The sequence below is a fragment of the Artemia franciscana genome, chromosome 3 (genome assembly GCF_032884065.1).
Source record: "Artemia franciscana chromosome 3, ASM3288406v1, whole genome shotgun sequence".
Classification (NCBI taxonomy): Eukaryota; Metazoa; Arthropoda; class Branchiopoda; order Anostraca; family Artemiidae; genus Artemia; species Artemia franciscana.
In genome coordinates, this window is record NC_088865.1 from 5,167,590 (window position 1) to 5,192,086 (window position 24,497).

The 24,497-nt window shown below is 35.7% G+C and overlaps 1 protein-coding gene across 3 annotated transcripts in view; it reads left to right on the forward strand.

The window, feature by feature from the left end:
- The window catches only part of LOC136024796 (fibroblast growth factor receptor-like 1), a 71,376-nt gene that overhangs the window by 8,558 nt on the left and 38,321 nt on the right, over positions 1–24,497 (forward strand). For 2 of the 3 annotated variants that reach the window (XM_065700263.1, XM_065700265.1), the window contains exons 1-3: positions 6,515–6,656; positions 14,582–14,693; positions 19,709–19,824. In XM_065700263.1, the coding sequence (XP_065556335.1) occupies positions 14,594–14,693; positions 19,709–19,824 (216 nt within the window). In that variant the 5' untranslated portion in view covers positions 6,515–6,656; positions 14,582–14,593. Of the gene's footprint in view, positions 1–6,514; positions 6,657–14,581; positions 14,694–19,708; positions 19,825–24,497 lie in introns of those variants that run through there. The other variant, XM_065700264.1, reaches the window with a different exon arrangement.

Consider the following 24,497-nt stretch of genomic DNA (forward strand, 5'->3'; position numbering starts at 1 on the left):
CACTTTAGTTACATTGTTATATTTTTGTATACGAATAACAGGGGGTAGGGTAGGGGGTACCCAGTACCCCCTACCTTCCACTCCTTTGTCCACTAGACATTTGCGGATACCCAGGATTTCCTTCCGCACAATACGCACACGAGGGGTAACATCATCACCAATAAGAATATTCTTATAAATGTTGAACTGTTTCCCTTTAAGTTGTTTCGCATTTTTCAAAAGAGAAAATCGAACCTGTGCATTGTCTACTTTAATTTCAACAAACTTTTTAAAACACTGAACAACATTAAAAGACGACAAATTTCCACTATCCAATGACAATCCATGCACCAACACATCCAAAATCAGAGACTCGGCATCCTCGATAAGTACTTTATTTAAGCCCCAAAATAACAAGTTTAACATTTTATTGCGATTTTCCTCAATAAAAGATTGGATGACTACTGAATTCAGTTCCTCATTACGTTTATTAATTATCTCCGATTGGCCCTCCACAATATTCTTCAAAACCAGAAGTTCTGATTCAACTGTTGCAAGTTCATTCTCAAGCACATTATTTTTATTTTCTATCGATGTAACACGATTGGTCACTGCACTTATATCAGATTTTATCTCCAAGACATTATGTTGGAGAGCCTCAATGTTTGTATTTATGGACTGCACCATTTCAAGAATTTTAACAATATTCTCAGCATTTGTTCTCTGACAATCAGTGAGAACGCTACCATCAGAATTATTTGTCGAATCCATCACAGGGTCCGATAAGTCCGCTTCAATTCGGTTATGTTTACCGCTGCCTTTCTTTCCCATAGTAATGGTATGAAAATAAGACTATTCACCTACCTTTATATAAACTATATTTATATTTACCCACACTACTTCCAGCGTGTAATGTACATATGAGTTAAAAGGGCACGTCTTACATCCAAATAAATAACTTTCTTAAAACAGAAATCGCTGGCCAAAAATTATAAGATACAGGAAACTCCTTCTTTATCCAATCATCAATTAAAGCTATTTCAAGCTATCAAGAGTATTCACAGAGTCAAAAACATTACACAGCATTCGCTGCGTTAGGTTAAATGCAGTAAAACAAGTTCACTCATTGACTGCTGAATGAGAACTGAAATATATATATATATATATATATATATATATATATATATATATATATATATATATATATATATATATATATATATATATATATATATATATATATATATATATATGTATATATATATATATATATATATATATATATATATATATATATATATATATATATATATATATATATATATATATATATATATATATATATATATATATATATATATATACTACTAGGTAATTACTCACGGCAGCACCAAGCCACCTGAGGCCAACACAGCTACGCACGCTCATCCTCCAACCTAATATATTCAAAGCCTCCCTCTTACACCCTCCCAAGAAGTTTCCATTTCCTTAGATCTTTATTTATGACATTCTCCCACCCCAGACGAGGACGACCTATTTTTCGTGTAGCCCCAGACGGCTGGCCAAAAAGGACAATCTTCGGCAATCTGTCATCCATCATCCGTAGAACCTGGCCTAGCCATCTCAACCTTTCTTTCATTATAGCCCTAAAAATGGGATTGAACTACATTTTTCGTACAACCTGCTGTTTAAAATACGGTCAGTCAGCCGGGTACCCAGAACAATCCGTAGGCAATTTCTCTGGAAAACATCTGGTAAATTTTCGTTCACTTTACGGAGTTACTTTTCGGTTCACTTCAGAGCCATATTTGACAAATATATATATATATATATATATATATATATATATATATATATATATATATATATATATATATATATATATATATATATATATATATATATATAGTAAATTTGAATTGAATGGTTTCCATTAAGATTTCCATCAATAGTTTAATTCCTGTTTCTAAAATTAGACAGGTTTTTATTTGTTAGTATCTTTTAACGGATTATTCAAATATTAATTCATCATACATGCTTAGAATCAGCATGAATCATGCATTTTGTTGTTTCATATGTCGTAATCGACACTTTTTAAAGTTTTTGTTTCTACTGACAAGGGTGGTTCTTTACTTACATTTTGCTATTACGAGCCATTTGACAAAGTGCTCTGTTAAATGTAAAGGAGGTTTACTACTCCATCCTTAAAGTTATTTTTTTTTAAATATTCGTAAATATTGACAATTAAAAGAGTTTAATATAGGTGGAAAAATGCTTTAAGAACGATACTCTCCCTTAAGGAAAATATGCCCCTTTAATATTTATTAGAAATGTGTTATAGGGGGGGGGGGCTATTATCAAAATAATGCAAAGGTTCTTTGCGTTCACGGACGGTCTTAAACACGAATTTTTCGAACAAATGTGTTTGCAGGGATCCCGTTAGGGGGCGATGCCCCCTGAAAAAAGAAGACATTAAAGACTAGATAAAGATGCGAAAAAAAGAAAAATTACCCTTAAAAATCACTGAAAACAAAGCTCCTGGTAGCACTTGCCCCACTCCCCCCAGGAACGTCGAGGCTTGTGCCCACCTCCTTTCCACCCCTGTGCCTGTAGCAATACTAATGAGAATTTATTAATTCCTCAACTGGGATGCTCAATATACAGTCTTTTGATACATTTAAAGCCATTGGCAATCTCAGAATATCCAATAGATAGTAATTTGTTTCTCTTTGGAGCAAAGTTGTTTGAAGCCACAAACTGACAGAAAATGCCTGTTTCCTCAGCCTAATATTTTTAACCACTTAAAAGGGGCACTAGATCTTTTAATTTTTGGAAGAATAAGTCCTATTCCGAAATACTAGGACCGTTTATTCGATACAGTCACCCCTGGGGGAAAAATAAACGAAAAGACAAACAAATAAACACTCATCCGTGATTTCTTCTTCGGGGAAAAACCCCCCAGCAAAACTCCATTTCTTTGCAGGTAGGAGCTTGAAACCAACACAAGAGGTCTTTCTGATATTAAATAAAAAAAACTAGTTTTTTTAACTGAAAGTAAGGAGCGACATTAAAACTTAAAACGAACAGAAATTACTCCGTATATGAAATGGGTTGTCCCCTCCACAGTCCCTCGCTCTTTACGCTAAAGTTTGACTCTTTGCCACAATTCTACTTTTTAAAACAATTAAAAACTTTAGCGTAAAGAGCGAGGGACTGCGGAGGGGACAACCCATTTCATATACGGAGTAATTTCTGTTCGTTTTAAGTTTTAATGTCGCTCCTTACTTCCAGTTAAAAAAACTAGTTTTTTTTATTTAATTTCTGAACGTTTTTGAATTAATGCATGTTTGATTTTGGCTCTCCGCACATAAATTATTGAAATGAAATTAGTATATTAATTTTTTTTGGCTAAATGGCTTTCTCTTAGTTTTGATCAGACGATTTTGAGAAATAAGGGGTGGGGAAGGAGGCCTAGCTGCCCTCCAATTTTTCGGTTACTTAAAAAGGCTACTAGAACTTTTAATATTCAAATATTCAACGAACGTTTTTATTAGTAAAAAATATACGTAACTTAAGAATTAACTTACGTAACAAACTTTTATATTCTTATATTTTTATTATGTGTACGAGGGGGTTTGTACCCTCGTTAATACCTCGCTCTTTACACTAAATCGTAAGTTTTGTCCCAATTCTTTAAGAATGACCCCTGAATCAAAAAGGCCGTAGAATAAATAGTTGAAATCACTAAAAAATTTTAGCATCAAGAGCGAGGTATCTATCTCCTCCTAAATACCTCGCTCTTTATGCTAAAGTATTTTTAGAACCCCTCATATGCGTAATAATCTCTGTTCGTTTTAAATTTCAATGCTATTCCTTACTTTCATTTGAAAAAACGTTTTCATGTTTATTTTTTTCATTGTTTTTTTATAGTAATGCTAGAAAATCCTGCGCCCTTTTCATTGAATTTTTCTTCCCCCGTGACATATTCCTCAAAGGGAAGATCCTCCCACAAAGCCCTCTCCCATCAACCCCACCCCCCAAACCAAAAAATCCCCATGAAAACGTCTGTACACTTCCCAATAACCATTACTATATGTAAACACTGGTCAAAGTTTGTAACTTGCAGCCCCTCCCTCAGGGATTGTGGGGGAGTAAGTCATTCCCAAAGACATAGTTATTATGGTTTTCGACTATGCTGAACAAAATGGCTATCTTAAAATTTTAATCTGTTGACTTTTGGAAAAAAATGAGCATGGGAGGGGGCCTATTTGCCCTCCAATTTTTTGGTCACTTAAAAAGTGCACTAGAACTTTTCATTTCCGTTAGAATGAGCCCTCTCGCGACATCCTAGGACCACTTGGTCGATAAGATGACCCCTGGGAAAAAAACAAAAAAAAAACAAACAAATAAATAAACACGCACCCGTGATTTGTCTTCTGGCAAAAAATACAAAATTCCACATTTTTTAGATAGGAGCTTGAAATTTTTGCTATAGAGTTCTCTGATATACCGAATGCGATAGTGTGATTTTCGTTAAGATTCTGTGACTTTTAATGGATGTTTCCCCCTTTTTTCCAAAATAGGGCAAATTTTCTCAGGCTCGTAACTTTTGATGACAAAGACTAAATTAATTGAAACTTAATATTTAGAATCAGCGTAAAAATTTGAATCTTTTGATGTATCTTTTAGTATCAAAATTCCGTTTTTTAGAGTTTCGTTTACTATTGAGCCGGGTCGCCCCTTACTACAGTTCCTTACCACGAACTGTTTGAAAAGAAAATAATTCGGTATTTCGGGGCTTCTGACATTATTACTCCTTTGCGGAAGTTAGGCTCAAAATTGAAAAAGGATTATATTTTTTCTCTGGGCCCCTTCCACCTCTTAGTTCGTTTATTTTCCCGTTAGTTTTCACCTGTTTTCGCTTTATAGTTGTGTTATCTCTTAGCAGTTCTTTCGTTAGTTGAGTTATGGTTGTGGTATATATGTTTTATCGCTCGTATAGTTGTGTTATTTTCAAATTATACTCCATAATAGAGAGGCTCCAAACACCCAGCATTGTATATTAAGCTCTTAATTTGACGTTTTTTTCTAACGTGACCAGATTCGTCCTGCGCCCTTTTCATTGAATTTTTTCCCCCATGGCATATTTCTCCAAGGAAAGATCCTCCCACATAGCCCCCTCCCTCAACCCTACCCCCAAAACCAAAAAAATCCCCCTGAAAACGTCTGTACACTTTCCAATAACCATTATTATATGTAAACACTGGTTGAAGTTTGTAACTTGCAACCCCTCCCCCAGGGGCTGTGGGGGAGCAAGACATCCCCAAAAACATAGTTATTATGATTTTCGACTATGCTAAACAAAATGGCTATCTCAAAATTTTGATCCGTTGACTTTGGGAAAAAAATGAGCGTGGGAGGGGGCCTAGATGCCCTCCAATTTTTTTTGTCGCTTAAAAAGGGCACTAGAACTTTTCATTTCCGTTAGAATGAGCCCTCTTGCGACTTTCTAGGACCACTTGGACGATACGATGACCCCTGAGAAAAAAAAAAAAAAAAAAAAAAAACAAACAAATAAACACGCACCCGTGATTTGTCTTCGGGCAAAAAATGCAAAATTCCACATTTTTGTAGATAGGAGCTTGAAACTTCTACAGTAGGGTTCTCTGATACGCTGAATCTGATGGTGTCTTTTTCGTTAAGATCCTACGACTTTTATGGGGTGTTTCCCCCTATTTTCCTAAATAAGGCAAATTTTCTCAGGCTCGTAACTTTTGATGGCTAAGACTAAACTTGATGAAACTTATATATTTCAAATCAGCATTAAAATGCAATTCTTTTGATGTAGCTATTGATATCAAAATTCAATTTTTTAGAGTTTTGGTTACTATTGAGCCGGATCGCTCCTTACTACAGTTCGTTACCACGAACTGTTTGATACTGAATCTAATAGAGTGATTTTCATTAAATTTACTTGCCTCTTTGGAGGTTTTCTCCCTTTTCAAGAATCAGGAAAATTTTCCTAGGCTCTTAGATTTTGATGGGTACCGTTAAACTAAGTGCACTTTATATATTTAGAAATAACAAAAAAGCCAGTTCTTTTGATTTGTTGATTGTTAGCAAAATCTTTTTTTTTTTTTTTTTAGTTTCGCTTATTATACCACACATCCGGTTAACATACCACAGGTATACCTTTTATAAAAAAAAAATAAAAAGAATTTTATTTCAGATGTCAGAAAAATGGGGAGAGAAGGGAGCTGCTCCCCCATTGCCCATACCTAGAACCACCTCATCATCTAGGCATATTATGCAGCTAAACTGTCATTAAAAATTTGACTGAATTCTCTGGCAACTTTTAATATTAAATCATCTTTTAAAATGTTTTGAATTTAAGTCAAACAAAAGTATCTATGCTTATCTTTTGCATAGTTTTGAGTAAAGTAAGAAGATTAATCTGTCTACATCAGATCCAAACATTGGAAAAGATAAATTATCAAACAAAACAAACATATACACTGATAAAAGAAGTATCAAAAATGGTTAAGGCCACATGATTTGTTTAAGTTTTGTATTAGTTGGTTAAGGGAACTCATTCGGAAACAAAAGTGTTAATAATAGGATGTGAAAAGTGATAATTCTTTAAGGAAGCTTTTTAGTAATCTACAAGATTATATAAAGTAAGTGGCCTTATATATTAATAATTTTTGTATATATATATACGCACACATACATACATACATATATATATATATATATATATATATATATATATATATATATATATATATATATATATATATATATATATATCAATCATTACTCATCGACAATAAATCAATTAGTGATTTATTACGGATATCGGATAATATCCGCAATAAATCACTCATTGAATTTAGTGCAAATGTTTATCACTTTGTCTTTGCTAATGCCCAAGTATTATGAATTAACAAGATGTCCTATGGATCTCAATTTCTACCGGCAATTTCGTCTTTCCTGAATTTATTGCATTGTCCCGAAGTATCAACCCGCTAAAAATGTTGGTTTCTCTTATATCTGATACGTTGGTTTCTCTCTGAAAAATTTTGTAAATGCACGAACACTAAAGTGAAAAAGAAATAGTTACTTTTCTGTAACGTTGTTTTTGAGAAGATCTTGGAGAACCCAATTTTCTTTGGGGAAAGTTAGGGACACCTCGGAAATCCGGGAATAGTAGAGGCACTAATCTCTACAAACTACTAAGGTGAAATATCAGCCAAGGCTGACGGAAAACAAGACAGGCCATTTCTCTAGGCATAGCCCGAGATTTGTAGGAACTTGTGTGTTTTTGAGAAGATCTTGGAGAACCCAATTTTCTTTGGGGAAAGTTAGGGACACCTCGGAAATCCGGGAAGAGTAGAGGCACTAATCTCTACAAACTACTAAGGTGAAATCTCAGCCAAGGCTGACAGAAAACAAGACAGGCCATTTCTCTAGGCATGGGCCGAGATTTGTAGGAACTTGTGAAAATAGTATCATACCTTGTATAAGTAAATAAAAGAATCGGATGGGAAACGAGAGATTGCATTTTTACAATTTTTTTGGCGTAAAGTCGAGTTTGATATTACTAACAGAAAAATCTGACAAAAAAAAGACAATAAAAAAGGGGAGAGATAAAAAAAAATCCTAAGAATTCCCAAGAACAGAAATGCTAATCTTTGTTATATGATTAGTATAATATGCTTTACGATGAACGTAAATAGGGAAGAAAATCGAAAAATGTTGATAGATTAGACTTAGGAGCTTACCTTTCTCTCTGAACACGAGTAGCGACCGCCCTATCAATTCCGTGACACCCCTATCCATGGATCCTGTGACAGCACTATTCCTGGATCCGTGACAGCCAACAGGAGTTAACTACGTCATAGAAAATGTTTTCTAAGAGACGCAGGTGTTAGTTACCTAATAGTTTCTTTTTAAAAGACCTACGAGGGCCATATAAAAACCGTCAGAGGCATCTTTATCCCAGGATTTCTTAGATTGTTATATAATAGTTTTTTCAAGCGTTTATAAACACGCGAGGGCCAAGGAAAACCCTTCAGGACCCACTAGTGGGGGACCTTCAACATGCCCAAACCTAGCAAGCAATTCTACAAGGTCCAAAAAAACTAATTCAACCCCGACCCTAGCATTCAATGTCACTGGAGCAGCGAATTCCAACGGGAGGTCCCTAACATCTAATTTCACCGGGACCTCTAACCTAATCCAACCAGTTGGGCCCAAACATCAAATTCCAACATGTAGGCCTACCATCCAATTCAAACAGGAGGGGGCTAGTAACCAATTCCAAGGAGGAGGGGCACTGAGAGTCAATTCTAACGGGGGACCTTAGCAACCAATTCCAAAGGGGACCTTAGCATCTAATTCCATCGTTGGCCCCCTAACAACCAATTTCACCGACAAACGTTTTTCAAGACGTATCAAGACATTTCTAGACGTTTTTGAACGTAGCCAAATTTTCAAGCGTTACCACGTACGACACTGGTTAAGGGTACATTGAGTGATTTCTTGATTGTTTGGATTAAACGCGTGATTTTACGTATGTTATGGGTCCTTGCGAAGTTCTAAATTGGTTCCTGTTGCAGCATCGAGTGAATTGCAAGCCAATACAGTAAAGGGCGTGTTTGATTATCAACAGTCAGATCAGAACATACGTAAAATCACGCGTTTAATCCAAACAATCAAGAAACCACTTAATGTACCCTTAGCCAGTGTCGTACGTGGCAACACTTGAAAATTTGGCTACGTTCATCTGAAGACCCATCGAGAATTGGAAACACACATTTTGACGCTTAAGCACTGAAACTTTTAGTTTCCATTCGAATGAGCCCGCTTGCGATATTCTAGGACCATTTTTTCGATACGATCATCCCTGAAATACAACCACAAAAAAAACACACATCTGTAATCTTTCTTCTGGCAAAAAATACAAATTCCACATTTTTTGCAGATAGGAGCTTGCAACTTCTGAAGTGGAGCTATTCGATACCCAGAATCTGATGGTCAAGTTTCATTAGGATTCCTTGACTTTTGGGGGGTGTTGCACGCCAGGGGGGAGGTAGGAATTTTCTGTGTGAAGAATTCTCCATGGTGGAATTTTCTGCGGTAGAAACTTTCAATTGGGGTGTAAGATTTTCAGAAAAAACAAATGCCCATAGAGGGAAAATTTTTCGATTTTGATTGGAAAACTATTAGGAATTAAATAAAAAAAATCAAATGAAAGTATACTAACGAGAATTTTTTTCAGGCAGAATTGTCCACAAGAAATCTTCTTGTGGGGAATTTTATGCGGGGATGGAATTGACCGGGGGGGGGGGGGTATTTTACGCTGGTGGAACTTCCATTTGGAATTTTTCAGTTATGTATGTGCGTGTATGTAATTTTCCATTGAAAGAAGACGGGTTTTCTATCATTATTTGAAACACGATCGGAAATCAAACTAAGTAAGGAGAGACACGTCTCAATAGTAACCAAAACTTTAAATAACGGATTTTTTTTTATTTCAATAGATTTATCAAAGAAATTGGCTTGTCATGCTCATTCCAAATATAAAATGATCATTTAATATTAATATTACCCATCAAAGGCTACGAGCCTGAGAAAAATTTCCAAATTTTCTATAAAAGAGGGATGATAGCCTCTATTAGTCAACAAATCCTTATGAAAATACATCATCAGATTAAGCTTAGCAGAGAAGTCTTTTGTACAAGTTCCATGCTCCTATCAGTGAAAATGTAAAATTTTGTATTATTTGCTAGAAGAAAGATCAAGGATGTTTGTTTATTTGTTTTGTTTTTCCCAGGGCTGATCAAATAGAACCAATGGTCCTAGAATGTCGTAAGAGGGCTCATTTGAACAGAAATCAAAGTTATAATGCCCCTTTTAAGTAACCAAAAAATCGGAGTGTAACTAGCCCCACTGTTACACCCTTATTTTCCCAAAAGTCGTCTGATCAAAGTTTTGACCATTTTTGTTTGGTATAGTTGAAAGGTAAAATAAATTTGTCTTTGGAGATGACATGGCCCCCAGAACAACCGGAAGAAGGGCCACAAGTTATGAGATTTGTAGTACAAACTGCGTATAGTATTTATTACAGGGAAGCATACCGATATTTTTCAGGGGGGGATGTTCTGGGGATGGATATTCTAAAGGGATAATTTCCCACTAGGATAAAAGTTTCCCGAACTTTACAGGGGATTTTTTTGCACGGGGGAATTCGTCAGAATTCTTAGACGAAATTTGATTTATTTGTCTAGCTTTCTAGTTGGCGATCCGTTTTACATCTGGAGACAGGGGGATGGAAATTAAGTCAAAAATTTTTACAAGCTTAAACTTCACACAAATCACCACCAATAAATAAATGAAACCCAAAACGAACAAAAATTACAATATCTAATCGACTTAAACCCGTGTTACCGCCACAGATTTCTAAAACCTGTAAGAAAAGTTTTCAAAGCCTGTAACATCTTTTAGAACCTAATTCTTCCTTATTACTAACGTTTACTTTTCGTACAATGTTCATGGACGGATTCTGGGATTTGAACTGATGAGAACCAGTCATTTTATGATAGGTCCGTCCATATACTGGCAATCTTCATTGTTCCGGAATCTGGCTCCAGAATATGTCAATGAAGACGGAGCTTTAGGTACTCTTGAAGTAGCATAAAGTGGATTTCATTAGTTATCAGAGCGGGTGTGACAAGGTCTGAACAGCTGCAGTACTAAAATTTTCATTTCCTTATTTGTATGAAGAAAGTGATAAGAGTTATGCTGAAGCATCAACCCTCTCAGCTCATCATCCGCAGCAAGAAAAAAAATAAATGAAAAATACGTGCTGCCATCGTTCAGACTTGGTGACTCACAGCTATTCCGTAGTAGGGTCTAGGCATTTACCCTTCCAACCATAAAAAAAACTCCGCTGATAATACCCCTAGTAAATATCCCCCCTCCCTGCAAAAAATCCTCCTGGAATATACCCCTCGTGGCTGGATGGTCTCCAATAATTTTCGACTTATAAAAAAAGACTAGAACTTTTAATTTCTAATGTAATGAGCACCCTTCGGAGTTTCTCAAACTATTATGTGGGGTTGGGAACGAGGAAGCAACAGTCCCCCTCCTATACAGAATAAATTCGCTATAATTTCGTTATAACGTAGACCAGAAATATTCTCGAAAATCAAGAAGGATTAAAGAACAACTTCACATTTTTCGATGCGTTTTTTAAGTTTAATTGCAACCCCCCTCAAACAACAGTCTTGGTTATGGCCCGGGGATGATACATCAATTTTACCTCCAACCTCCTCTTATCTCTCCCTTCGAACTAGTTTTTATCTAAAGGCTAAATAAAAGCCGGAAAATTTTGACACTAAAATGTACCCTTTGAGTTATCCCCCCTCCCTAACTACAAAACCATTAGAAAACTCCATTGTAAAAGTTTAAGTGCCTTTTTAACCTTTATATTTTCTCCATCACTTGCAAATAATATCTATTATTGGAAAAAATTCGAACATTTTTCACGGGGTTTTCCTACGGAGGAGATTATCTGGGGGAATTTCTTGTGGGGAAAATTTTTGAGAAGAATTACCCTTAATTCTACTACAGAATGCTTTTTATTCGTCTTTCTTCCTTTTTGGATGTACATTTTTACATTTTGTACATTATATAATTTATAGTGCAATTGTCCAGGGGAAGTTTTTTAACAGGGATCAAGTTTTCTGGTAAGATTTTTCAATTGAAAATGTGGTTGATATCCCCAAAGATTTTTCAGGGCGACATTATCCTTCTTTTCGCATAAAAATGTTTCTGGCGTATATTTTTATTCATTAAAAATAACCCGAATCCACTTGGTCACTACTAGGACACTTCTACCCCCCCCCCCGCCTTCGAACAAGCACCAATAACAAAGGGACAAGCTTTATGTATCAGAGGAAACAAAGAAGAATTAGACAACAAGTCCCAAAGACTAATTTAGTTTTCATCTGAAGACTCAGTGGAGCTTAGAACATTGGGCCACTGAAATGTACTCCTTTAGGTAGCTTACCCCCTCCCTGTACAATGATCTATCACCCCTCTTTAATAATAGATCACTGCATTAAGAAGTAAATAGCTTAGGTTAAATAAAGGATTACAATAACGGCTAAAAACATTTTGGTGCAATACGAAGGGAGGTGTCGCCTAGCAGCACATTTTTCGTCATAATATCTTGCCGGACAATTTGATCCTCGCTGAAAGGACATTCTTCCCGAAATATTCTCCCCATTAAAAATTCACTTAGACAGTCCCCCATCTCCCTGCAGAAACATCCCCCACGAAAAGTATCTACATGTTTCCCAATAGTAAATGCTACCTATAAGCAATGGACAAATTACAAAACTTCAAAGGGCACTTTAACTTCCACAGTTGGGCTGAATGTTCTACAGTTAAGGTGAGAAAGAGATTCCTCAAAGGGTGCATTTTAATGCCAAAACATCCCAGAAGTATTTGATCCTTCATATAAGTACAGAACTAGTTTTAAAGAGAGACGAGGGGAGGGCGGAGGTATAAATTGATGTATAACCCCCAGAGACCGCAACAAGGACTTTTGCTTAAGAGGAGTCTTTTTTTTTGGGGGGGGGGTACAAAACTTTAAAACACATACGAAATATAAATACGAAAGTAAAGAATAACATTCAACTAAAAAATGAGCAGATTTTATTCCATGTAGGAAGAAGACTATCCCTTCCATGTTCAAACATCCGCCTAACGGTCGTAGAAACTTCGGAGGGTTCTCATAAGACCAGAAATTGAGTGTTCTAGTCCTTGTCTCATAAGTCAAAAGTGATTGGAGACCATCCAGCTGTGGGGGGATATTTTCTTGGGGGTATGTTTTCGATGAGGGAGACATTTTCTTGGGGGTGTTTTCCGGTGGGAGGGTATTATCTGTGAGTTGTAGGGTATTTTGCAGGCTCCGAACCGAAGGGAATTTGCCTGATTTTCAAAATGGGTGGAAACACCCCTAAACGTCTTATAATCTTAATGAAATGACACCATCAGATTCAGGTATCAGAGAACCCTACTGCGGAGGTCTTAAAATCATGTCTGCAAAAATGTGGAATTTTGTTTTTTGCTCTCTTTTTTTGCCAGATGAAAGATCACGGATGCGTGTTTATTTTTTTTTTCCCAGGGGTGATTGTATCGACCCAGTGGTCCTAGAATATTACGAGAAGGTTCATTCTGACGTAGATTAAAAGTTCTAGTGCCCATTTTAAGTGGCCAAAAAGATTTGAGGGCAACTAGGCCACCCACTCATCCCCCTTTGTTTCACCAAATTGTTAGATCAAAATTTTGAGATAGTCATTTTGTTTAACGTAGTTGAAAGAACAAATGAATATGCCTTGGAAAATATCATGACCCCCCCCCAGAGCTTCTGGGGAAAAGTCCTTAAGTTATAAAATTTGCCCGTTGTTTACGTATAGTATTTGTTATTGGAAAGTATGCACATTGTTTTCAGGGGGACGGGTAAATTTATCCTGGGGGATTTTCTAAGAGGAGAATTTTCCATGGGAAGGAAAGTTTCAAGGGGGTGAATTTTTCAGGGGAAATTTTACACTGAGGGAATTTGCCAGAATTCCTATACGAAATTCTGTTAATGTCTTGCTTTCTCTTTGCCGACTAAATATTACACATGGAAATATTAGGGGCAAATGTCCGGGATAAATTTTTATCAGGATTGCATTGTCTAGAGAATATAACCGTGGGGGGAGGGATTTTTTCGTGGGGTTATTTGTAAAAACGATCAGAAATTAAATAAAAAACAAGTTTTTTCAATTGAAAGCAAGGAGCAACATTAAAACTTATAACGAACAGAAATTACTACGTATATGAGGGATGTCGCCCCTCCTCAATATCACGTTCTTTAAGCTAAAGATTGATTTATGTCCCAAATGTTTAATAATGACTTCTGAAACGCAAGGTTCGTTCAATTAGAACAATAAAAAGCTTTTTATAAGAGTACTAAAAAACTTTATCATAAAGAACGAGGTGTTGAGGAGGAACAAATCTCCCATATGCAGAATAATTTCTTTTCGTTTTAAGTTTCAATATATTGCCCCTTATTTTCAGTTGAAAATTTGTTTTTCTACTTAATTTCATTAAAGTTTAGTTCCACTTATTTTTAACTTTTTAAGAAATACATGGTTGCTAAGAGGGAGATCTACGAGATCAGATACGTAGGAAATACTAATGTATTATGATATGCTAAGACAGGGTATTGTTGGTATACACATTTTAGAAATATTTGCCTAACCTTTTCAATTTTATTATAAGTAGATTTAACCGAATTTGGATAAATCCTTAGCAATAAAATCACACCAATTGAGAATATACATTTCTGCCCCAACTAATTAGCGCTTGTTTCGAAATTAACGACATTCGACGAATTCAGCGAGGTGAGAATTGAGCTCAAGGAAGGGAGACTGCAGAGAGGCGGGAAATAAAACCTGGTTAAGGACATGAGCTAGAAAGATTAAGTTATATTTTCATAGTGTATTTAATGCTGTTAATTACTATAGTGCTTTCTATTTTCCAGGGTTTCTACTCGATGAATTTAAATGTCAGTTGGCATTTATGGTTTATTTCATTATTAAGTTTGGTTGCACCAGAAACCAGAAACCAGAAACATAGAACTTCAGAAAAATCAGGTATTTTGAGTTCCTTTTAAATGCACATAGACCAGGTGATTGAACTCCGCAAAGATTTGTAATTAATTTTTTTTTCAACTTTCAATCTCTGTGGGCTAGCAAATAAAAACACAAAATCTCGCATAATCAAAATACTCAATCCAATCCTAGAAGCCGATTATCACAATTTTTAAATTCGAATATAATACGGAGAGAAGTCACTGGTGCTATACTTCCAACTGAAATACCTTTATGGTGTTTCCATATGGAAATACCTTCCAACTCTTACCCCTAGAGGAAAACGCCCATAAAAACACCAATTATTTCATTCTAATTATGAAATCCACAAAATTCTTGTTTTTGTAACTTTATTATAAATCTATTTTATTTGAACTAATCTGAAGCTATTTAGTTTACCAAAACTGAACTAAATAATTCTTTTGTAATTTTATTGCTCGATTTATTACGCTTTTCTTAACTAAAGCAAGAGAGATCCTACATTTCAGCTCTTTTGGGATTAGATTTCATATCTTTGCACATCTTAAGTTTGGAGCAAAATCTTATCAAACAGTTCATGGTAACGAACTGTAGATAAGGAGCGAACCGGGTCAATAGAAACCGAAGCTCTAAGAAACAGAATTTTAATACTAGTATTCACATAAAATGAATTTTATTTTATTGCTGATTTTAAATATATAAGTTTCATCAAGTTTAGTCGTACCCATCAAAAGTTAAGAGCCTGAGAAAATATGCCTTATTTTAGAAAATAGGGGGAAACACCCACTAAAAGTCGGAGAATCTTAACGAAAATCACTCCATCAGATTCAGGGTATCAGAGTTATGTGAAAGTTTCAAGCTCCTATCCACAAAAATCTAGAATTTTGTATTTTTGCCAGAAGCCAGATCATAGATGCGTGATCGTATAGACCCAATGGTCCTAGAATGTTGCAAGACGGCTCATTTTAACGGCAATGAAAAGTTTTAGTGCTCTTTCTAAGTGGCCAAAAAATTGGAGAGCACCTAGGCCCCCTCCCACGCTAATTATTTTCCCAGAGTCACCGGATCAAAATTCTGAGATAATCATTTTATTCAGCATAGTCGAAAAACCTTATAACTATGTCTTTGGGGACGACTTGCTCCCCCACAGTCCCCGTGGGAGGGGCTACAACGAACTTTGACCAGTGCTTACACATAGTAATGGTTATTGGGAAGTGTACAGACGTTTTCAGGGGGATTTTCTGTTAGCGGGGAGGGGTTAAGAAGAGGGGCATATATTGGGGGAAGGAGCTTTCCATGGAGGAGTTTGTCATGGGGGAAGAAAATTTCCATAAAGGTAGCGCAGGATTTTCTAGCATTATTTAAAAAAAAACAATGAAAAAATAAATATGAAAAGGTTTTTTCAACGGAAAGTAAGGAGCAGCATTAAAATTTAAAACGAACAGAAATTATTACGCATATGAGGGGCTCACCACCTCCTAATACCTCGCTTTTTACGTCAAAGTATTTATAGTTAATTTCAACTATTTATTCTACGGCCTTTGTGATTCAGGGGTCATTCTTAAGGGATTGGAACAAAATTTAAGTTTTAGTGTAAAGAGCGAGGTATTGACGAGGGGGTGAACCCCCTCATATCTATATATATAAAAATAAGTTGTCTGTCTGTGTGTCTGTCTGTGGATCAGGTGACGTCATGTTTCTGTGTCGGCTGACGTCATGAAGTTAGTTGTCGTCATTTTTGCTATGACGGTGACGTCATTAAAGATATTTAAGACATATATGTTCACGTAGAAATCTATTAATGTTTAAGTTTAAAATGACTGATGAACTTACAATGGCAAAAGCCGATGAAGATGCTCAAAGAGTCTATGCCAAAAAACTTGCTGCTGATAGAGAAAGTCAGAAAAGAAAGCGTGCCGAGGAATCAAAAGAACAGCAAGGAAACAGGCTTGAGGCTAAAGAACGCAAAACCGCGCAGTTAGATGAAGATCCACCTGGACAGCGAGAGTCAAAACATATCAAAACTGAAAATGATAGCGATGATGATTGGGTTTGGGATTTTGACTTGGATAAGGTCATCAATGCCTACCAGATTTTAGTTAAAAAAACAAAGGTTCGGCGATATGTATTTCATAGTGAAGCTGAAAAATAAAGAAGAAAAAGAAAACTGAAAAAAGAAAAAATGTAAAAAACTAAAAAATACTAAAAAGAAAAGACACTCAAAGAGAAATTACAGACCGGGACACAAATGACGACCGGGACAGAGGGAATATAAATAACGACCGGGACACTCAAAGAGAAATTACAGACTGGGATACCGGGACACAAATGACGACCGGGACACAGGGAATATAAATGACGACCAGGACACAGGTATTTAAGAATATCGTTCAAAGACAAATTTTTAATTGTAAGAAGACCGTTGAAAGAGAACTTTCTAATTGTAAAATGACTGAAGAACCTACAATGGCAACGGTACCACCATTGAAGTAGATAACCAGTGGGTTGTTCCATATTCCCCATTAGTGTGAAACGTCAACCCCAATTCAAATTCGTGCATTGTTTGCCATCATTTTAACAACTTGCTCTCCATCAGCTCCTACAGAGTTATGGGAAAAATATAAGTCAAAAATGTCCGAAGATATACTCCATCGAAAACAGTTAGAGACGTCAGATATGACTTTTGATTTTACATCAGAAATTTATAACTACACTTTAGTTATTATAGAAGATTTGTGCGTACGTATGGCAAACAAACCTCTTCAGGATTTGGGAATGCCTTCACCTAACCGTATCGCTGCTGTTTCGACATGTGTAGAATTGGATTGTGAAAAAAGTTACAGTACGAATGATCTATTGTCGTATGTACAAAATAACATTTCCAAGTTAACGTCGGAACAAAAAGACATTTATGATACGATAGACTCAATTTCAGGACGTATACAACTACCTGCTGATTTCTGTAATTTAGTGACGTCCAAAAATGAATTGATTGAAAAAGTATTTCCGAATATTCTAAAAAATTATAATAATAATAAATGGCTAAGTGAAAGAGCGATTCTCGCACCCAAAAATATAGACGTCCACGAAATCAACAATATTGTTTTGACCAAGATTCGAGACCAGGCAGTCCTTTACAAGTCAGTCGACACAGTTTTGGAACCAAATGAAGCGGTTAATTATCCATCTGAATTTTTAAATTCCATAGATCTTTCAGGTTTTCCACCACACGTGCTACAACTAAAAATAGGCGTACCAATAATACTTTTAAGAAATATCAACCCACCAAAGCTTTGCAATGGCACGCGACTTGCCGTAAAAAAAAACAATGGAAAACCTAATAGAGGCCACAATCTTGACAGGGCCTTTTGAGGGTGAGGCTGTTCTTATTCCTCGCATTCCCATGATTCCAACGGATCTGCCTTTTCAATTTAAAAGATTGCAATTCCCAATTCGATTAGTATTTGCAATCACCATTAACAAAGCTCAAGGTCAATCATTAGAAAAATGTGGTATAGATCTTAATACTGATTGTTTTTCCCATGGACAATTGTGCGTTGCATGTTCGAGGGTCGGTAAACCTGACAATCTATTTATATGCAGCGACAATTGGACAGCGAAAAATGTTGTATATTCGCAAGTTTTACGCAGTTAATTTGTATTGTATCTATCTATCTATCTATCTATATAAAAACGAGTTGTGTGTATGCATGTTTGTTTGTAAAAAGAGCGTTTGCATATGACGTCATTATTAGTACATACGGCTTTGTATATGCACAGACAATGGGAAAGCCAAGAATGTTGTATATTCGCAATTTTTACGTAGTTTAACTCCTGCAGACGAAATGAATGCTTGCCTGAAAAATTCTAATTTATGGGCACACGTAAAAATATTAAAATTAACTACAAATATGCGTGTCCGATTGCAAAACGATGACTCTGGTCAAACATTTTCAGATCAATTGCTGGCAATTGGAAACGGAAAGCTCCCAGTAGTGGGAAAGCCAAAAATGTTGTATATTCGCAATTTTTACGTAGTTTGAAACACATATATAAATCTATCTATATTCACAGGTGGGACACAGGGACACAACTACAATGGCGCGTAACTAATATGGCGCGTAACGACTTACGCGCGCGGGGGGGCTTGGGGGGGCGCGAAGCGCCCCACCAACTAGGTGTTGGGGTGGCGCGAAGCGCCACCCCAACAGCTAGTACGTAATAAAAACATGAGAGCACAGAAGTTCGTTACGTAAGCTAATTTGTAAATTACGTATGTCTTTTACTAATAAGAACGTTCGTAAAAAATTAATAGATCTAGTTGCCTTTTTAAGTAGCCAAACAACTGGAGGCTATTAGGCCTCCTACCCGCTCCTTTTTTCTCGAAATCATTCGATCAAATCTATGAGAAAGCCATTTAGCCAAAAAAATAAATATGCAAATTTCGTTTTAATTATTCATCTGCGGAGAGCCAAAATCGAAACATGCATTAATTCGAAAACGTTCAAAAATGAAATAAAAAAACAAGTTTTCTAACTGAAAGTAAGGAGCGACAGTGAAACTTGAAACGAACAGAAATTAATTCGTATATGAAAGGGTCTGCTCCCTCATCAACGCTCCGCTCTGTACGCTAATTTTTTTTTTTACTGTTTTAAAAGTAGAGTTGAGAGAAAGAGTCAAACTTTAGCGTAAAGAGCGGGGCGCTGATGAGGGAGCAGACCCTTTCATATGCGAAGTAATTTCTGTTCGTTTTAAGTTTTAATGTCGCTCCTTACTTTCAGTTAAAAAGACTTGTTTTTTTTTTATTTAATCACAAAATAAACCGATGGAAATAAGCTGCACTTTTTTACACGAGAGTATTAGATAGCAGCCTTTATTATCCAGACAAACCAAAAATATAACTCTAGCTATGATTTTTTCATTATTCTTACGATTTTTAAAAACTTTGACAATTTTTTTTTTATATCAGCACAATTTGTTTTTCTATCTAGTAAAAGAAATATATTTTTCATTATAATTATCTGACATTTGTTTTTCAGCATTACCAGAACGATTGATAGATTCAGAAACGGTGTTGAATTACGCTGTAGGACAAACTGCAAGACTTGTATGCCCATTCAGAAAACATCCGAGTATATTGTACAACTGGCAAAAGGTAACCTGCACTAAAACAATTTAAATGTACGACGTATTCTCTTTTAATGACGTTTACATCACGTCATTACACAATATCCAAGTATAAGTACAAATTCGTAAAAGTTAAGCTGCTTTAAAAAAAATTATACACCATATCTTAAAACACAGAAATTTACAGAAGACCATTTAACAGTTCGTGGTAACGAACTGTAAGTAAGGAACAACACGGCTCAATAGTAACCGAAGCTCTGAAAAATTGACTTTTGATGTCAATAGATATATCAAAAGAATCGGATTATTACGCTGATTCCGAATATACAAGTGTCATTAAGTTTAGTTTCACTTATCAAAGGCTATAAAAATTATTGAAAAAACGAGAAGAAATTAGAATAAACGTTCACGGCAAACATAAAGATAACATTTAAAAATGTATATGAATAGACAAGTATTAAAACGAGTAAAAATGAAGTTGAAGATTTAAGCCCAACTTAAAGGAACGAAAACCACGATAAACTGGAGATTGCCTACCAGCCCTTTCCGCCTCCCCTAACCGTAAAACCCTAAAGCCCATAAATATTTTTCTTCATTCTATTTATCTGTCTGAATTTCCCTTTGGCCGCTCAATTTACATGTATGGAAAATTTTCCAGTGAGGAGTATTCAGAGAGGGGGCGGGGTAAAAATTTCTGGGCAAATTTTCTACGGAAGATTTTTTTTCAGGGTGGAGTTTTACGGGGGGAATTCCCAGAGCGGAGAATTTTCAAGGGGTAATTTTCCGGGAGGGAATCTTCCAGTGAGGGTTTTCTGCGGGTAAGGAGGATTTTCCAATGGATATACGCCAGAGCCCGATTCTGCTACAACTTCAAAGGGAGCTAACTTTTGAAAAATCGCGTATACCGAGTGGAATGTGCCAAGCATTGTAAAAACGTGCCAAGAGTGGCGTGACTGTACCGAGCGTTGCCGAGACTGTGCCACGCATGGTGAAACTTTGTGGCATACTCGGCAATTTTAGGCGTACACCAGATAGTGGAAAGTGGGTGACACCTAAAACAGCTCTATGATCAGGTCATTCAAAGAGGTCAAAAAAGGTTATCTTGCCAAGAAAGGTTCCAAGCCCCAGTCTCCAATTCTAGAAATGTCTGGATATAGAAGGATTAGATTTGTTTTCCAAATATGTTTAGAGAAAAGTCGACTTTTCTGAATGCACTTTTGCAGAAAAAACTAAATTTAAAGCTATATGCACATATGAATAGCTAATAACTCCCTTTTGTAATTGAACCGTCTGGAAAAAATTAAAAATATGAAGAAAATATTATCTTCAAGAAAAAATAAAGAATTAACTAGAACATGGTATCACTAAGGTTCAATGAAAACTTAGGGTATTTAGCTTGAAATATTAAGATGGTGTTCGATGCTGTATTTATGAATGTATCTTTTAATTTTTTGTCAAATAAAATTAACGAAGTTATTGAATTTTTTGTCAAAAGGCTTCTATATTTGAAAATATTTTAGAAATATAAAAAAATATACATTTAATTTCATATATTAAAAATGTGACTTGTATATATTGTATATTTAAAATATGTAATATATACAAAAATAAATAATTTTACAGAAAAAGGTTCGAATATTTTCTACAACGGAGCAGCTCTATTTAAACATGGTGGCATTCAACAACATAATATGGTAGTATCAAAGCAACAAAAATAAACACGATTTGAAACTATGAAGTCTGTAAAGTCGCAAGATTACAAATTCTGAAGTCCACAGTAAAAGCAATAAAAGGGTCGCTAGGTAGGAGTGTTGGTCCAGGGTTGGAAACTCCGGCTAGTCACTGGGGAATCTTGGGTTTAACTCCCACGCCAGCAAGGATTTTTTTCAGTGATTTTCAACAATTACCAAGCTATATACAGTTAGTAGTTATCACGTAAAACTACGCTATTGAAAACCTAATACATAACCTTAGATTACTATTCTGAGTTCTTAATATTGCTTTCCTCTCCATTATGACACTCTAATATAGTTCCCATGCACATAAATAAACCAATATTTGCTCAGTATAGAATAAGATAGTTAAATACCCACTAGTCATACCATAAGAAATATTTAAGAGAAATTTTTAAGGAATATGAACGAAAACTTCAACTTTGCATTAAAAACAGCTCTCTATACACATAGTTTACATGTAAGGTAGTTTTGTACACTATCACATAATGAGTAACTTACGCCTTCTCATACAAAATATCTTATCTCGTTTTCTGTTGATAAAACCCATTCCTGTTCAATTAAGCAAATATTTGCATTCTGCAACATCTTCAATGTGCCCTTGTTGATTTTGGGTTCATCACGACTATTTACTTGAATGACATATTGAACCTTACTTACTTAATTATAAACTGTCAGCGATAATTTCTGCGCATGTTTTTATATGTAAAAAACAGCTTCCACCAACAGAAATAACTTCTATGAGATTTAGCTTCATTGCTCACCCTCCCTTAAACCCATAATTTACGGCCAACTCTAGAAAGAGTATGGAGAGTATACGGAGACGGTGAGTTCATAATATCACCCTAGGGTCATCATTTTAATGATGTTCACTTTTTTTTTACGAGGTGGGCAGAAAGAAATAATACAGCTTTGGGTCTATCATAAACTTTTGACCTTGAATGTATTATTGTGCTTTTAGTGAGGGGCCAATGATGAGAAAACAATTGAGCCGTGAGTCTGTCGTATGCCTTTCGGCCCTCAAAGTATCATTCTTCTAGTGAATGGAACAATTAAGACCGTATCCCAGAGGGGGGGATACCCCTCCCCCCTCTCAGGGTTTGAACCCCTCCCCGAAATTTTTGCCTGCCTCGTAAAATCGTAACAAAAATACATGTAATCAAATTTGTGATGTGTTTTTAAGAAAATTTATAAGCCCCCCGAAAAAAGCACCCCCCCCCCAACTAAAATCCCGGATAGTAAAGTATTTTTATTGTAAAGTTTTTTTTTAAGATTTCGAAGGGAATTTAAAACATCTGATGGTTGGCATATGCCGGCAGGTCTTTGTTGGTAGGGTTTTTCTTTCTTAAAATACCAGGTAAAGTGAGAGTGAAATTAATTGTTTAAACCGGTTAAGAAAAACTTACGGAACAATATCTTACAGATTTGGAAAAATTGAAAATTGAAATTTTAATGGAAAAGGCCTTCAAATACACATTTGCAGTTTTTGGTAGCAGTGGGCTTCGAACTTGAAAAAAAGAAGCGTGGGTGGAGAAGCAACAAAATTAAGCTAAAACTATGCCTATGCAAAGGTCCAATTAACAAATCAAAGAATCATCCATTTCATAGGAATTGCTTTCTCTTGGTACTCGTTGTTCTCACTGATGCTTCTCTCGCTGCCGCTTATTTCATTTATTATTTGATGTGATTATCCTTGTCCCATTGATTCCAATCGCAGATTTCTTTGCCGAATATTTTCATTGGGGATTCGCTGTGATGCTTGTTCGTGCATGTCTTCGAGCCGCAGATGTCGCTGCGCTTTATTTTCGTGCATCCCTACCTCAGAGTAATGTTTTGACACAAATAAAAGGAGGAGAGATTAGGCCAATGGAAAGAACTGCAGTGATTATGAGAGCATTGTCGTTGGATCGTCGAATTAGTTTCAATTGGGAGGGCATGTGCCCACCTAGATTTTTTTGCCACCCCCCACTATATTTTGTAAAATACCTTTTTTTAGCCCTGTTATTAAAAAGAAATAAACAAAAAATCACTTCCCCTTAGAATAAAAAAAAACATTTCCCCCTTACCCTAATTCGTATAAGCGGCAAATTAATTTCCTGGTAAAGACGTAGATAGTAGAGGACTCGAGGATAAAGAATAGATTGTGTTGTAATATATTTTTCTTATAATCATTGATTTTGATCGCTTTAATGTTTGTTTTCAGTTCTAAATTGAAATTGATTTGTCTAGATAGAGATTTGAATACCAATTCACACGGAATTAGTCATATGATTTAATCAGTTATCGTTAAAAGTATCAAAAATGATTTTTTTTTTATTCCTTCGCTTCACTTTTTAATTATTCATTCATGATCTTCTTAATTTCGTCTCTAAGAAAACATTATTCACGTTTTATTTTCATTCATTCAGTACTTTAGTTATATTAAATATATTCGCAAATTTGATGGCAGGCTGTTATAATCAGTATGAATTCTAAGTTGAAGCTTTACCTAATATTACACATCAGAATGTCTAAGGAACGGCTAAGGGTATTAAGTTTAAATTGTAAATACATATTGAGGGGTATGTTGAAAGAGGAATAAAGGGCAATCCAGCCCATTCCCCTTCTCATCCCTTTTAGATGCTCCCTTGTCACTGATTGAAATCTTTAAAAGCCGTTTTATTCAAAACAGTCCCAACATCTAGTTGCTATAGCCTACCTCTGGGAATGCTGTGCTCTCTAGACAAAGAATATAAATTATGTAATTTACCCATTTTTCACACGCAGGATTTATGATTCAGAAAAGGGGGAATGTTAGATTCTGGGTAGCTCTGGAAAGGCTAAGGTTATTGAGACAAAATTTCGGGAATTGTTGAGACGTATCTTAAGCTAAATCGAGACAACTAACTACTACCAAGTTATAAAAAAGATATATCTACAGTACCTCAAGAACGGGTAAGGGTATTCACTTGAAACTTCCAGGGCCACT